This window comes from Cynoglossus semilaevis, chromosome 17, assembly GCF_000523025.1.
Source record: "Cynoglossus semilaevis isolate Cse_v1.0 chromosome 17, Cse_v1.0, whole genome shotgun sequence".
In the NCBI taxonomy this organism is placed as follows: Eukaryota; Metazoa; Chordata; class Actinopteri; order Pleuronectiformes; family Cynoglossidae; genus Cynoglossus; species Cynoglossus semilaevis.
In genome coordinates, this window is record NC_024323.1 from 8391647 (window position 1) to 8406819 (window position 15173).

General features: G+C 38.9%; 2 protein-coding genes across 2 annotated transcripts; one reads left to right on the forward strand and one right to left on the reverse strand.

Moving 5' to 3' along the window:
- The first annotated feature begins 7369 nt into the window (after positions 1 to 7369).
- LOC103393006 (dexamethasone-induced Ras-related protein 1-like) lies at positions 7370 to 12042 on the forward strand. The gene is made up of 2 exons (XM_008329802.3): positions 7370 to 10951; positions 11065 to 12042. The coding sequence occupies exons 1-2, from the start codon at positions 10480 to 10482 to the stop codon at positions 11586 to 11588; spliced, it is 996 nt and encodes a 331-aa protein (XP_008328024.2). The 5' UTR covers positions 7370 to 10479; the 3' UTR covers positions 11589 to 12042.
- Positions 12043 to 12436: 394 nt separating this feature from the next.
- On the reverse strand, positions 12437 to 13168 carry med9 (mediator complex subunit 9). Its single transcript, XM_025064521.1, has 2 exons — positions 13043 to 13168; positions 12437 to 12869 (listed from the first exon to the last, which is right to left on the reverse strand). The coding sequence occupies exons 1-2, from the start codon at positions 13120 to 13122 to the stop codon at positions 12650 to 12652; spliced, it is 300 nt and encodes a 99-aa protein (XP_024920289.1). The 5' UTR covers positions 13123 to 13168; the 3' UTR covers positions 12437 to 12649.
- Between the last annotated feature and the right edge of the window lie 2005 nt (positions 13169 to 15173).

Consider the following 15173-nt stretch of genomic DNA (forward strand, 5'->3'; position numbering starts at 1 on the left):
CACACACACCAGGTTTTTTTTCTGTAATTTTAATCCAATAAAACACATGGTATTTACCATATCTTAATGTGTATTTTTAATATAAGAATCATTTCATAACGGTTTACATTACCGGAAGTCGCACTTCTTTCATCCTTTGGCTGGGTTTGCGACATATACTCAGGTGCGACTTGTGTATTAAAATATATAATTTCACATGTTTGTTATTTTCACACTGACAGCCGCTAGAGGGCACTCTAGCTGGAGCACAAAGGCCTGTCAGTAAAACGTTAGTTAGTAAAGATGTGGAAGTGACACGTGCGCTTTCTTCTTTTATTAAGTATCAATACTTAATCGTACTCATCCATATATCATTACCACTGAATTGATACTCCCATCACTACAATACAGTACATAACCTAGCATCACATTTTAAGATATCCACCTTGAGTCCATGCGGAGCCCTATAAAAGGACACACACAGAGAAAATAATAATAATAATAATAATAAATAGTTATGCAATCTTCTTTTTTACCATTATATTTAAATGTCAGGCTCTTTTCCTCTTTCATGTTCAGAGACTTCAAGAGAATCAATGATAAATGGAAGCAGATAAAGGTGTGACACCTCTCACTGAAAATCTGTAGTCATCACCTAATGTCTCTCTCTGTCTCTGTCTCACCCCTCTGATGCCTGCCTTGATTCATTTATTCCAAGAATATGTTTTTTCCTGTCGTTTCCAAGCAACACAAACCAACCGTTTCCTCTGCGAGTCGAACACACAAACGCACCGTCTGAGGACCTTTCATCCACTGCATTTCCACTGAATTTTTTTTGCAGACATAGAAAGAAAAAAATTAAATAAACGTACTGTGTGTCTGGTCATCAGCACACGCGGAGCTAATGACCTTTAATGATGTACTCCAAACTTTTAATCCCAGAATCTGTCTGAAAGAGTGAAGTGATGACGGCGTTCCACTGGATAATTCAAACGCACCATCTGCATCTGCATCACATGTGTTTCCACTCCATCTGCTACAAAAGGTGCACCGCAGAAAAGGCCTGGATTTTAAGTTTTGACCAAAGTCAATATTGATAAAAATGGAAGCAAGCACAAAATGGAAGCAAACAGATTCTCCTAACTGTTCTGGTTACACACTGTACTTTTGTCTTGAAGAAGCGCCTTAAATTACAATTAAGTTAGACTCTTCTTATAACCTAATCCTGGGTTATACAAGTTCGTTCCTAACTGTCCTAAGTATTCCATAGTGAGTGGGAGAAAAAGATTTGCGCTGAAGTGAGTGGAAAAAAATTAAACCATTGTAATTGGTAAACAGGTTACAGCATGTGTATTTGAACCATCTTAGTTTTTTTTTTTATTCTTTTAAGTCATGGCAACAGTATAAGTTGATGTTGCCATGTCTCTCACGTTAACGTCTGATGCACTGAATGCTTGAAATCATTAAATTTATACTCTTACCTGGAAATACCTTCAGGTTTCGCCGGGTAATATGTCATATAAGAACACTGTACTCAGTAAAACCTAAATAGCCCGGTTCTCTGAGGTCTGGTCTGTTGATAACTATCGTGTACACGGTTGGTAAAATAAGATACGGTACGAAGGATACGGTGAACTGGACGCCTTCCATGACGCACATGAACTCAGATGGCTTCTGGGTTCAAGTGAGAACTCTAGTAAAAGAGTCCACAGTATTCACATATGTATGAGTTCAAGGGCATGTATACTGTATGGTGCCGTGTACATCCAGCATGTATGTTCATGCACTTGTACCGGTTCAACCCTGTTTTCAGTCTCCTGTTACCGACCATCACTCGGGGCCGTATCTCTCATCCAGGGAATCCTGCTTTCACTCAGCGGTAATTAGCTTAGGCTAACATCCAGGACAAGAGGAACTGCAGGTCAGTATTGACCCAGAGTGTCATTAAACCAGTGATGGCCGTCTTGGGTGCTTTAGCTCCATTTACAGGTAGCGGAACATGGCTGTGTTCCAACAACATTGAGGGAAATTATATTTTGGTAATTTCCACATGGAAAATTTGATTATTTTGATTCCTGACACCTTGGTTATAAGACGTCACAGATTACATTATATATAATTATATTATATATAATTATGTTATATTATATTATATTATATTATATTATATTATATTATATTATATTATATTATATTATATTATATTATATTATATTATATTATATTATATTATATTATATTATATTATATTATATTATATTATATTATATTATATTATATTATATTATATTATATTATATTATATTATATTATATTATATTATATTATATTATATTATATTATATTATATTATATGTGCTGTTCCCTGTTTTCCTCCGTCCTGTCTCCCCCACGGTCTCTGACCCTCTGATTGCCTGATTGCCTGCACCTGCCCACCTGTGTTTCCTGCCTTTGTGATTACAAGCCCCACCCCCAATGTATTCAACCTGTGTCTCGTTAGTTTTCTGACCCATGTGTGCATTTAGTTCACCTCCTCCTTCTTCTTCCTGTTTGTGAAGGTACGTGCTCTTTGTTTCACTGCTGTTGTTTTTTGTTTTAGTTCAACTGTCTTTTTTGATGAGGTTGTTTTTTTGTTTTTTTTTGTTTATCCAAACTGTTGTGAGGTTCAGGGAACAACAGAGTAGTTTGTCTCACCTTTGTGTTTGTGTGTTTGCACAATCACTTAAACTTGTACGATTGTCTCCAGGAAAATGATTTTTCTTTGTTTGTAATTCGAGCGAATTACCTGAAATCACCCAGGCTGAATGTTTCATGGAAAGAGAACTCATGTCATGTTCGTACCGACTGAACTTTGTGAAAATGAAAGGTAATAAAGTACAAATCCTATCTCTCCGCCGTGTTTCCTGTCTCTCTGTGTGGCCTAATTGTCGGGGCGTTTGCGGACAAGGAAACTTAAGTGTTCCTTTTTTTTTTTCTCTATGATTTGTTTCAAACTGTTGCAATAGTGGTTTTTACTGATGGTTGTGAATCTCTTTGATTAAGTAGTCCTTTTTTAATTGTTACCTCTGCCATGATGTTAATGACCTGAACATGTTCTAAAAAAAGGCCAATAATTCCCTGTTAACGTTTAATCTAGGTTTTGTTAATTTTTAAATCTGTTTGATGTCTCACCTTGTCATCTGGTTTATTATAACCTGGTTGCTCTATCCAAGTGGGAATTCCACTGGGTACATGATGTCTAAATGCAGATAATTTTATATTTATATGTTGCTTATAATCAGACCAAATATGTGGGTTTTTTTACTTGTCCTTCTCAAATGTGTCTCTAGTCTCTTACATTATACTGTAAGAACAAATCTGTCTTGTCTTAGAATATTGTATTTACTTATTGTATTTGTTGTATTTGCGATGGGTCACATCGTCTATTGTCTCCTCCCCCGTCATCATTTTGGCCAATCCTGGCCATCACAGCTGCTGTGCCAGGTCTCTGGCTCCACACTATAAATAGATGGTTGTTTTCCCTCGCTGTCCTCCAAATTGTTAATGTTGCAGAAGTGGACTTTGCTCGTTTTGTTCCAGAACAGGACGTCACTGCAGCGTCCCTTCTCTGTGACATCAATGCTCAGCTGATCAGTGACATGATCACGGATTCAAACTGAGTCTTAAAAAAGAGGAGACAGCCATGACCAGATGATAATTAACAACATTAGTGATGGTCAGTGTCTGGAGCTTTGGGGAAGACAACTCATTGGGCGTGCACTGTCCACCATGTCATGTATTGACCGGTTGAGAACTGCATACAGTTGGATACCTCTATTAGTCTACTGCAGCTGTTGTTCAGGGCTTTAGGTCTTGTTTTATTAATACATGCAAATCGTTTTTATATGTCATAAAAAATACTTTTGGAGGGGGGTTCTCATGTGGACTCATTAGCAGTGGAGCAGCTGAATGTTAAAGGCAAACCCTGACTCTTAGTCAGAGGTCAGTCAACTCAAACGGTGGTGTTGATGAAACATTCGCACAATCAAGGGGTAATATCCGTTTATTGTGGTGTATGCTGTGTCTAACTGAGGTTAACCACAGCAGTCTAATGTCTAATGTGAGCGTCTGTGCATAATGTCAAGATAATGATATCAACAGAACGTGCGTGAACACCTTATTAGCTGGACAGTAGAAATGTCCCCGCTCTCTCCTGATCAATCACCTTCTCAGCAGTGGGCAGAGACGTCACACTGTTTTGAAGAGCGACTGTTGGTTACACCACTTACAGGGTCACAGTAAACAAAAACACAGGAAACGGTCGATGTGCCTCTCCTCTGTTATCAAACCCTGATGTTGAATTTTCTGTGGCATTTCCCAAAAAAGTGCTACGATCAGTATTTTGCAGTGCGTTTATACTTTTTACAGTATTTGTCAAAGACAAATGCGTACCATCCAGGACGGATGCCCCAGCACTGGTACTGGTATTGATGACAGTATCTGTACTGGTGCAGTACTAGTTTAATTTTTGGTTATACTCTGTACTGCACATTACTTCCCATGCCACCTGCTGTTTATAACACTGCCTTCCAACCCTGAGGTACTGCATCTGTCACAGTACTCAGTATTGGTCTGTACACAAATTAAAATCTTCTTTTACAATAAGAAAACTCAACTGTAAAGCTGAAAACGTTGTGGATTGATTTTCTGTGATTATCTTAGGAGACAGATTCACAGAGATGCCCCAAACCAAACACAATCTTTCCTCCTTTACATCCTTTTCGACTGTGATACAAACATTGTATTTATTGATGAAAACTACGCTCAACTTTTTTTTATCAGAACATGTTTTTTGGTCTACAGTTCAACGAGCAGACGTTTTGTGGGATCAATGATGACACCATGTCATTTTTTTGGAATGAATGGTGTCATGCCTTCACGAACACCTACTGCTGATCTATTCAGCGTTAGATGCAGGGCATTCTGGGAGTCAGATGTCACTGCAACTGCATCAGCATCTGAGCACAGCGTTAAACTGTTGGGACATAGAATTTTTCTTATATATTTTTTTTCTATATGAACAAACCTCCAGCTTGTGAAGAATTGAGTCACATAACCTGTATCACAGGGCAAGTATCACAGGTGTTGCCTTCACTGGCATCAGGTAACAGCTGGGCTGCTTATGTAACATGTGTGGGGTGGACTTCAAAGGCTGACATAACAGCCAGGACATTAGTTGACCTGACGTTATAAATATATTTGTATTAAAGTGTCGGTGTGTCCACCAGAAAGAGAGAGAGACGGAGACAGAGAGAGACAGAGAGACCAGCTTCCTTTTCTTTCTTTCAAGCTTCCCTCTCTGCCCTTTTTGCTCTCTGTGTGAGGCGGTGAAGCTGTTAGAGTTACGTAAAGGCGCCGGTCCTCTGACGTCTTGGGTCAAGCTTTTATGATTGCGCTGAAAAATGTTTCGCGGAAGAAGTAGAGCACTTAGGGCTAATGGTCTGAAAGTGTCTCTGGCGCATCTTTTGCCTTGTAAAGATAGAGTATTTGTCAGGGCTGTCAAACAATTGGCATTTTTCATCTAAATAATCACAGGCCAGTTGTGAATTAATCAACTTTAGTCAAAAATCAACTTCCCCAAATATGATGGAAAAGCTTTTTCTTCTGTGTGTTGCTGCAGCAGAAATGACAGCAGGTTGATGTACACCTGTTTTAATTACACTGTTGATCTATATATATATATATATATATGGTTATATGCACAATGTCAATAAAAATATCCAATAGTTGAGCAAGATTTTTAAACGTTGGATGCAAAAACCCAGTTCCTGCAGTATTGGTACCTAACAGCATGTGTATTGACCATACAGGTGAATGGTTGGTCTGTTGGTGTCAAGGGCACCTCATTATGACCTCATAATTGACTAAAATCTCAGCCTGTTTAGTTGAAGACAACGCTGATATATTGGCACGAATTGAAGAAAGACACAAAGTTCATTTTCAACAGCTCTGATTATCTTTTTTAAGCAAAAGTGAAGTGAAATTGGATAATTTTCCACGGCACAGTAATGATCATTCACGGCACAGTGAGTGGGAATCTCTGCTCTAAAACTACAGCAGTTTCGGGGGGCGTTCCTATTCAGCAGTGGTCAGTATCTATAGGTGAGGAGGTAAAGGTTTGTTTTATTTGTCAAAATGTAATGGCTGAGGGGTGTTCCTCTGTCCTGATACATTGTAGGGAATGTTAAAACTTTACTGTTCTGTGATATTTAACAAATAATAATAAAAATACTTACAGTAATACAGTGTTATCTCATAGGATCGTGTCCAGCTTCTCTTACTCTCAGAAATGTGAATATTCTCTGTTCACCTGTAGATGTTTGGAGGTGAGTTCAGGGCCACACGTTCAGACAGACAGGTTTGTTTCTTTTATCTGTTCGTTGTAATTCATCGTATTCAGAAAATAACCATGTGTCCTAAAGAACTAAGGTCAGATAGGCCAGTCAAGGAGAACTTACTGAACCATCATGGGGTGAGAGTATGTGAGGTTCAAAACAAATGTTTAATGGCCTCTGATAACAGAGGCAGTCTGGAAATCTGAAAATACACTGTTCTAACACCATGTACTCCCTGCATTAAGATCTTGCAGCCATCATCTCTAAAAAGGCTGTAATTACCTTGATGGATCAAACTTGGAAAAAATAAAAAAGCTTCTGGGTCGTCTGTCGTCCCTCGTGCCAACTAAAAAAAAGGAAGAAAAATGTAAAGTGTCAGATCAGATCTTCAACTTGTATCATTTCCAGCGATGCTGTCTGTCTCTTATTTACAATCTGGTGTTTGACGTCACATAGGGGGCCCAGACAGCAGTTTGTTTGTGGCATATAATAAAAGAGATGACAGATCGCGTGTTGAGCACGATATACAGGTGGTCAGCAAACCAAGCCTGGACACAGGGCAGGGCTCTGATTAGCTGTGCAGCCTGAGGCCTTTGTATTGGAAAGCAGCAGCTCATGCTTCATTCAACAGTTACAGTTGCAAGATGGTTTGGCCTAACACGCAACGGCCCTGAGTCTCACGCCATGTAAACAGTGCATGGACTGCTGCTCACAACATACTAGATCAGGTGGTCTGTCCTGCAGTAGAAAAAATAACGTCAATATTATACATTTTTTTATTTATATTGTTTTGTCATTTATAATTATTATGTGAATTTCACCAACATGGTATGAATAAAAGGCTTCTTAAAAAACACAACAAGTCCATTACTAAAATATTTTTGATGCTGTTGGACATTTGTTTGTTGTTTACTTTATAAAATAATACTAAATATCAGACATGTTTGTCCACAACTATGTTTTCATATATTTCCAGTTGGGCAGTTAGTAAAATAACAAAAATACAACATTATTGTTTGTACTGAAAAAATAAGCTTTTTATTTATATTATAAAATATAAACCATGAAAGAGTATTGTGAGGCTGGAGCTGCTGAAGGAAGACATGATGATGGTTGTTGTACAAACACGTAATTTTGGGAGTTTTGAGTTTTTTGTCACATCCAAACATGACATCCAAACCACATTAACGTCTGACTGCAGTCTACAAATCCTCTTTGACGTGATAAAGAACCAGCACCTGCAAGATTACTGTTGTGCATGATGTGGATCGACTCCTACCTGAAACAAAGACGTATTAAACAACACTTACGCACCCGTACACCTCCAGACTGTTAATTGCACATCACGCTGTGACTGTGGAGCATGTTACTCGCATGTGGCAGTTCATGTGTGAAGGACTGGGGGTTGATGACGCCGCGTCAAAAACACTGTCTGTGTGTGTTTTATACGTCACTGCTGTTTGGCTACAGTTTCTCTTGGGTTTGTTGTCAAGGCTTGTGTTTCCTAACATCATGACTGATGTGAAATCGTCAAAAATGAAACTCTTCACTTTTCTTTCCTCCTGTCGGAGATTTTTCAGACGGTCTGACTCAACTGCGTCGAAGTACTATAATATTTTTACAGAGCAATCTCGACGCCAATTTTGTCATGTTTTTACAGGGTTGGTTTCATCACAGTAAAATGCAGCATCAGTGAATAGACTGGGGGAAAGAAAAAACATCTTTTATGTAGTTTTACTGCTTCTTGTTCAATCTCTTCTCCAAAATAGAGAACAAACAGTTTTCTTTACACATTAAAAATGAAGCTGCGTGTCCTCAAACAGGGTCACAGAATCTTTTTTTTCCTGCAGTTTGTATCCTTTTCACTAATTGATGAAGGTAAACAAGCTATAGAGGGAAATGAAGCTAATGTGTGTGTGAATAAACATGGCCCAAGTGGGCTGCAGCTTCTCTGTTTACTATTCTTCACGGCTCCGTTGCCAAGACAGTGCCGTGTGTTCTGGTCCGGCAACGAGCTCCGACACAAGCACAGTTCAAGGCAAAGGCCCGGGCTGTGGATGCACACATGGACACGGACAAAGATGGTACACAGACACTTTGTACTGTGCCTTGTGTTTGTGTTTTCTGAGAGTGACCATGGGCTGGTTCACAGGAGGGCAGTCTTTTGTGGATTTGTCCATGAGTTTCCTGAGACTTGGTTTTGTAAATGTTGATGTTTCTGTTCCTGTAAAAAAAATAAAAACATTAAATGACATAGTTTTGTGTCACATGTTAGGAAAGAAAATACATAATTTGTCTTTTTCAGTTTAAAGTAGTCTGACAAATCATTCTTAATGCTTAACTTTTTAACAACTTTTAAACATACAATAAAAAATTACTTTTTCACTACATATGGCCAAGGCCCCCAAAGCATCTGGTCAGGAAACCCCTTTGCAAACATAGAGACAATGCTACGAACTATATTAACAAACATCAATCTTTAGAATGAATTTAGAATAGTTTTAGAATATATTTAGAATAGTATTTTCTTACTTTTGTTCTCTTTACAATAACTATTACAATTGCTGCATCTGTCATACGAAAAGCCTCCAGGTACCATTGGAAACTTGAGAACCCGACGATTATCGCAGCTTATGTTGTTGTTGTACAGTTCAGGACAAATTATTATAAAAAAAAAAAAATCTTATCTACCCTCCAATTTACTGAGGCCCCTCTAGCACTCCCTGGTGGCGCTCACTTTGAAAACCACAGGAATAAAACACGTGAAAGACATTGAGGACGGTTTTGGGGTGGGGGGGTCTCTATGCAGTATTGTGAGAGTGCTTTTGTTCCTTAGGCTTTTGAGCACGTGTCTTGCTATAGCTACTATAGGAACACACTGGATTCATTACTGGCCAATGGTCAAGAGTATAGCACTGGTTCATTCCAACCTGGTTACACAAACCCATCGTTCAGTACTTGGACAGGCGGGCTTAAGTACACCTATCAGATTTCATCCTGGATGCCCTAGAGAGGGTTTAAAAAGGTCATGCATGTTGGTGAGATCCAGGTTTCAGCAGAAAATATGGTACATGCTCGGACTGTTATGGATATGGTGCAGAACATTGTTTTACAGAAGGAGGGGAATTGAGGGGGTGGTTATATGTCAATAAATGATAGGGATGCATGTTTTTTCTGTTGATTATTGAAATGCTTATTATATAGAATTAATAATATCTCCATGGACACATTTACAGATCAGATCCCTCAAAATTACGACGCAGCTGAATTGATGCAGGAAGTGTCGAGAAGCTGTGACGAAAGCCAAAACAAATAAAAAACAAAGAATGAAGTTTAGGTCTTCGGTGTAAAGCGTTTAGTCTGAAATCTCTTTCTAAGCAATTTTCACCTCCCATGCGCCTCCTGGGCCGATGCACAGGTGAGAAGATAAGGGTGAGGTGATAAATACTTAAGGTGAAAAGTGGATGAGCAAGGTTTGAGTCACAAATGCTGTTTTCTATCTTTAGAGCCTTGGTGGCTTCCATTGATTTCCTATTAGAGGAGAGTCAATAAAAATGGAAGTGAATGACTTCCACTGGCACCAAACTGTTGTTCTGTCTTTGACAGCGATTTGTATTTTTACACACCATCATTGTGACCAAGACGTGGTTGTTATGTTTATACAACCACGTATTACTCTGCAGTAATATTTGGAAACTTTTAGTTATTGGGCTAGGATAGTAATTACTGCAGTTTTAGTAGAATTGGTCCATGGTTAAAAAAAACATTCAATCTGCATTAAAAACATCACAAATAAAGTATAGATTGATTGTCAGGGGAAAGTGTAATATTTAAGTTTCTAGATTTTAGGTTTCATATCTAATATACTCCTGTGTATTACTTCATAGTCTCACACTACTTGCAGAAACAAATAAAGTTCTAACAAATAAGGGAGAAGTGGTGTCTCGTTTGTGATTAGACAAAAACGTGTGATTTGAATATAATTCGGTAATTTTCTATCAAATTAAAACAGTTTCGTTTGGGTTTTCGGTGGACGATGGGGTGGAAAGCGCTGACGCACAGAAACAGCCATAGAAACGTTATAATTTCGGCTCTGTAACCAGCTGCCCAAACTGGAGCCTGACGCATGACGCGCGGGGAGGCGCGGCCTCGTCCCTCAATAAATTTGCGGCGCGCGCTCCTCAGCCTTCAGATAACGAACGAGGGCAAACCTCACACTAAGCATACAAGGACTTACTGTCTGTGTCGGTTCTCAGTCATCCAGGTTTTGGAAAAGGACTTACAAGTATTTCTTGTTGTCGACCTTGCGGGTACAGCTGCTGCAGCCATGATTAAGAAAATGACACCGTCCGAGAACGAGTTCAACATACCGGCCAAGAACTGCCACCGGATGGTGATCCTGGGCTCCACCAAAGTTGGAAAGACAGCCATCATCTCTCGGTTTCTGAACGAGAGGTTCGAAGAGCAGTACACGCCGACTATTGAGGACTTCCACAGGAAATTCTACAGCATCAGGGGAGACGTTTACCAGTTGGACATTTTGGACACATCTGGAAATCACCCTTTCCCTGCAATGAGGAGACTCTCGATTCTTACCGGTGAGTTGAGCTTTATTTAAAAAAATAAAAAATAAACTCTCTAATTGATTATTCTTGTTCTTGAACAACTTATATCTGTATATTAAATGTGTTTGTTTATCTTTTTTCAAAAGGTGATGTCTTCATCCTGGTGTTCAGCCTGGATAACAGAGACTCCTTCCAGGAGGTGAAGCAGCTGAAGAGGCAGATCTTTGAGACCAAGTCATGCCTACGAAACAAAACCAAGGAGAACGTGGACGTTCCGGTGGTCATCTGCGGCAACAAGTGTGACAGAGACTTTTACCGAGAGGTGCAGGAGGAGGAGATCGAGCAGCTGGTCAGTGGAGACGAGCACTGCGCCTACTTTGAAATCTCAGCGAAGAAGAACACCAACGTGGACCAGATGTTTCAGAGTCTCTTCACCATGGCCAAGCTGCCCAACGAAATGAGTCCCGACCGACACTGCAAGGTTTCCCTGCAGTACTGCGAGGTTCTGCACAAAAAGTCCTTCAGAAACAAGAGGTGCAAAGACGGGAACGCGTACGGGATTGTGGCACCGTTTGCACGCAGACCCAGCGTGCACAGTGACTTGATGTACATTAAGGAGAAGACTGTTGGGGGCAGTCAGACCAAAGAGAAAGGCTGCATCATATGCTGACATGGTTGTGCAGTGTGCAAAAGACATTTAAAGAGACGGTGACGCCTGTAAACAGAGATCTTCAGGCAAAACTACTGTAGATTTCTGTGCCTGGACATTTGGTAGCTAATAGGCTTGTCCTCATGTATTAATACTGTAGATGCTCCTGTAAAAATGTCCTGCACCTATCAGACATTTGAGCAAACATGTTTACATTTTCACTTTTTATTTTTTAAACTTGGAACTATGAAGCCGAATGCAGTATGAACAAAGTTTTATTCCAGATGTATATTTATTGTCTATGTGAATCTTTTTGAAGAAAATAAAAAGTGTATTTTCATATATCAACTCTTATCCTCTTTGCCTTTTGTGTCCTTGGAACAATCTACATTACATTATTATTATTCCTTCCAACAATTTATTTAAACCACTAGCTTTCTGTTGTCAGGTTATTGAGAAATGCCGAGAGCACAGTGTGTATCGCCTCTTTTCACAGTTATAGCACCTTCAATGAGGTTTAGGATATAATGTGTGAAGAGTTTATCTAAATCTACAATAGTCACTATTAAACTTATAATTCCACTAGGACTGTTTAACCTAATCTAAGACCCACTTTGAATGTAAAATGTGCAGATTATTGAGGGAGCTACTATTACAAATATGCACAAAGAAATGGTCAAAGCAATAACACATCCCATGCCACACAGTACCCACAACTTTGTTTACGTATGGAGGCAATGTTTACCAAATAGACTCAAATCCTGCCGAAATCCTAAACTAATTGATTGTAGCATCAGCTGTAGCTTAATGTTTTAAATACTGTGATGGTGATGGTTTGATATACACAAATGAAAGCCTCAAACCAACAGTTCTCAGTTAAACCACTTTATTACAAACAAATATAACATAGGAAACATACATTAACAGCTGCAATGAATGCATCTCCACGCTGAAAAACATGAGCTGCTGCTCAGGAAAAAGTCTGCTGCTGGCTTCTTCGTTCTTCAGGAAACAGTTTACCTTTTTGTGAAAGCAACTAAACACAAAGTCTTTGTACAACCACAGTAGTCCAGTCTCCAGTGTCACGATGCTTTTGGAACATCAAACATGCACAGGCTTTTGTACTTTTGCAGCAGCTGGTTCTTGGTGCGCACTTGCTCCCGTAACGTAGCCAGTTGTTGCTGCTGCTCCACTGGACTGCAGTCTATCCCGGGCATGTTGGATATCTGTTCCCGAGCCTCCTGGATCTTTGCCTTCAGCTTTGTGAGTTCTTGGTGAACATCTTGGCTATCCTTGTCCATGCTTAAAAAAATAGGACAGTTATTGTGTATGTTGAAGCAGATCCAACTGACACCAAGTAGCTTTAGCTTCAGCCAACACAACTAGCTCGATAGTGTCTTTTACATGATTACTGTAGTAAATACAAAGATATAAATGGAGTAAAAGGCTATACCGACAGACATTTAATAACTTACCATTTGATAATGTCATGAACTAAAGGCAACAAAGAGCAATCCTCGCTCTCCTTCTCCAGCTTCGCCTGAGACACCGCCATAGTAAACCTTCTACGCGGCGCAGACTGATTGCATCATCAGTGACGCCTGCAACAGGAGACGTAATTTGAGTGTCAGGAGTTCCTAGAAATTATACTTATTTTCCCATTCACAAACCTGAAATATGTAAAACGTTTCACAGTTTAAGTTATACTCTATAGAAACACATGTTGGTCAGTTAAAGCACTGAACGTCATATCTTCGTGTGTTTTTTCTGACATTTAGGTAGCAGTTCTATTACAATCTCTCTTGTTGGGTAATTAACAGTTATTATTATGATTAGATTAGAATTATTTATAATGGTTGTAGGGATTCAAAACGTGTTTGTGATTCTGACTCTAATTTGGGATTTATTTTTTCAAATTTGGTATTTATATACAAATAATCTGTTAAATTGAACAAATTGCAATTCCAAAATGTATCACAGGTATTGTTTATTTTAGTAAAAAGTAAAGCTTGTATTCACATGTATTTTACCTATATTGCCATATTCATACATGTTATTTTAATGATTTGTATCACTCTATTTTGCAAAATACAATTTATTTCAATTATTTAAAGTTTATTTATGGATATATTGTATTATTTAAATATATTTTTAATGTCATCTGCTCTACTGTTCTATCCATTACACATCATTTTATATCCTCATCTAATTCCATTTGATTTCCACAATAACCCATATTCTACTGAAAATAGGTCACAGGGAGAACAAACAAACCATAACTTGATGGACCTGAATTCAACCTGCTGTGTCGCAGGGATTTAGAGTGCATCGTGGCAACCCATGTAAGTGTTACTGGGCATGATGACACCAATATGCTTGAATAAACTGAAATGAGTCACGACAGTCTTCTGTTATGAAGACCTGGTGAAAGATTTATTAATCATAGGATTTTATTCTAACGCACCGTTGCCTCTTCCTTGTGTGCACGCATCGCTGCGCCATGTTGAAATTTGCTTAATGAAACAGAATTAAAAGGAAAGCTAATATATTAAAACAGTCTATCTTTCTGAGCAACAGTAGACTGGCTGAGGGTAACCCACTGTACGTGTCTTTATTAATCAACATTGTTTTAATTCGTGAAAACAACTCTGGTGATTCATTTTTTTCTTCACTTGCTGTATCTTTTAATTTCTTCTTCTCGTCTGTGCCTGTCACAATTAATCCTGTGATTCAGAAGTCTCCGCCCTCTGCCTCCTCCTTGTTTGACTAACTGATAAGTCAGAGAGAGTTAATATTCATAAAGGCTGTAGTTTGCTCAGTTTGGTATTCTCCGGATTGCTTATCACTACCATATACTACAAATGAGAGGTCAGCAGCATCACATATTAGTATTGGTGTCTACAACCCACATTTAAAGTCATGGTGTGTCATCCATAGCCCACTGACCTACATATTATCAGAACTGAACTCCACTTCCGCACGCTGACCTCTGCAAAACGAAATCTGATTAAGCTGCACAACAGAAGTGAACAATCATGACACAGCCACTTAAGGCCTAATGGAAATCTAGTTTGCAGAGAGGTAACCACAACAACTGTGTGTTTTATAGCAGTTCAGTCAGGTGAACATGTATTTACTAACTGACTGATATTGACGCAAATGTATAGATGACACAGATCTGAACACGTGACAGGTTATGGAGGCCAGATCTTTTACTACAGCATATAGGCCAAAACTAAAGCTTACACCTACGGTTCATGAATTAAGTGAAGTATGTTATTCTGACCCAACAGTCTTGTCCTAGACAATATATCGCGCTATAGATTCTATTGTCACTGAGCTGAATTAACAGTAGTATCTGTGTCAGTAGAAAACAATGAGCTGTGAAGGTAAAAAAAACAAGGTTTCCTTCAGATAAAGATAGGGTTTGGTTTACTAATAGACCTGAGTGTGTTAATAAATACAAATTGAAGATACCATCTTTATTCCATCCATGTACTGTGTGCTACTCTGACACATTCACACTAACAAACAAACCAAGGAGAAGCTTATTTACGTAAATGTCATATCCATCCATATATCCCTCTGTCCATCCAACCGTTTATG

Coding starts and splice junctions, on each gene's coding strand:
- med9 (XM_025064521.1), bottom strand. CDS start 13,122: ATGGCGGTGTCTCAGGCGAAGCTGGAGAAGGAGAGCGAGGATTGCTCT. Junction 12,870..13,042: donor GTTCATGACATTATCAAATG/GTAAGTTATTAA, acceptor TATTTTTTTAAG/CATGGACAAGGATAGCCAAG.
- LOC103393006 (XM_008329802.3), top strand. CDS start 10,480: ATGACGCGCGGGGAGGCGCGGCCTCGTCCCTCAATAAATTTGCGGCGC. Junction 10,952..11,064: donor GAGACTCTCGATTCTTACCG/GTGAGTTGAGCT, acceptor TTTTTTCAAAAG/GTGATGTCTTCATCCTGGTG.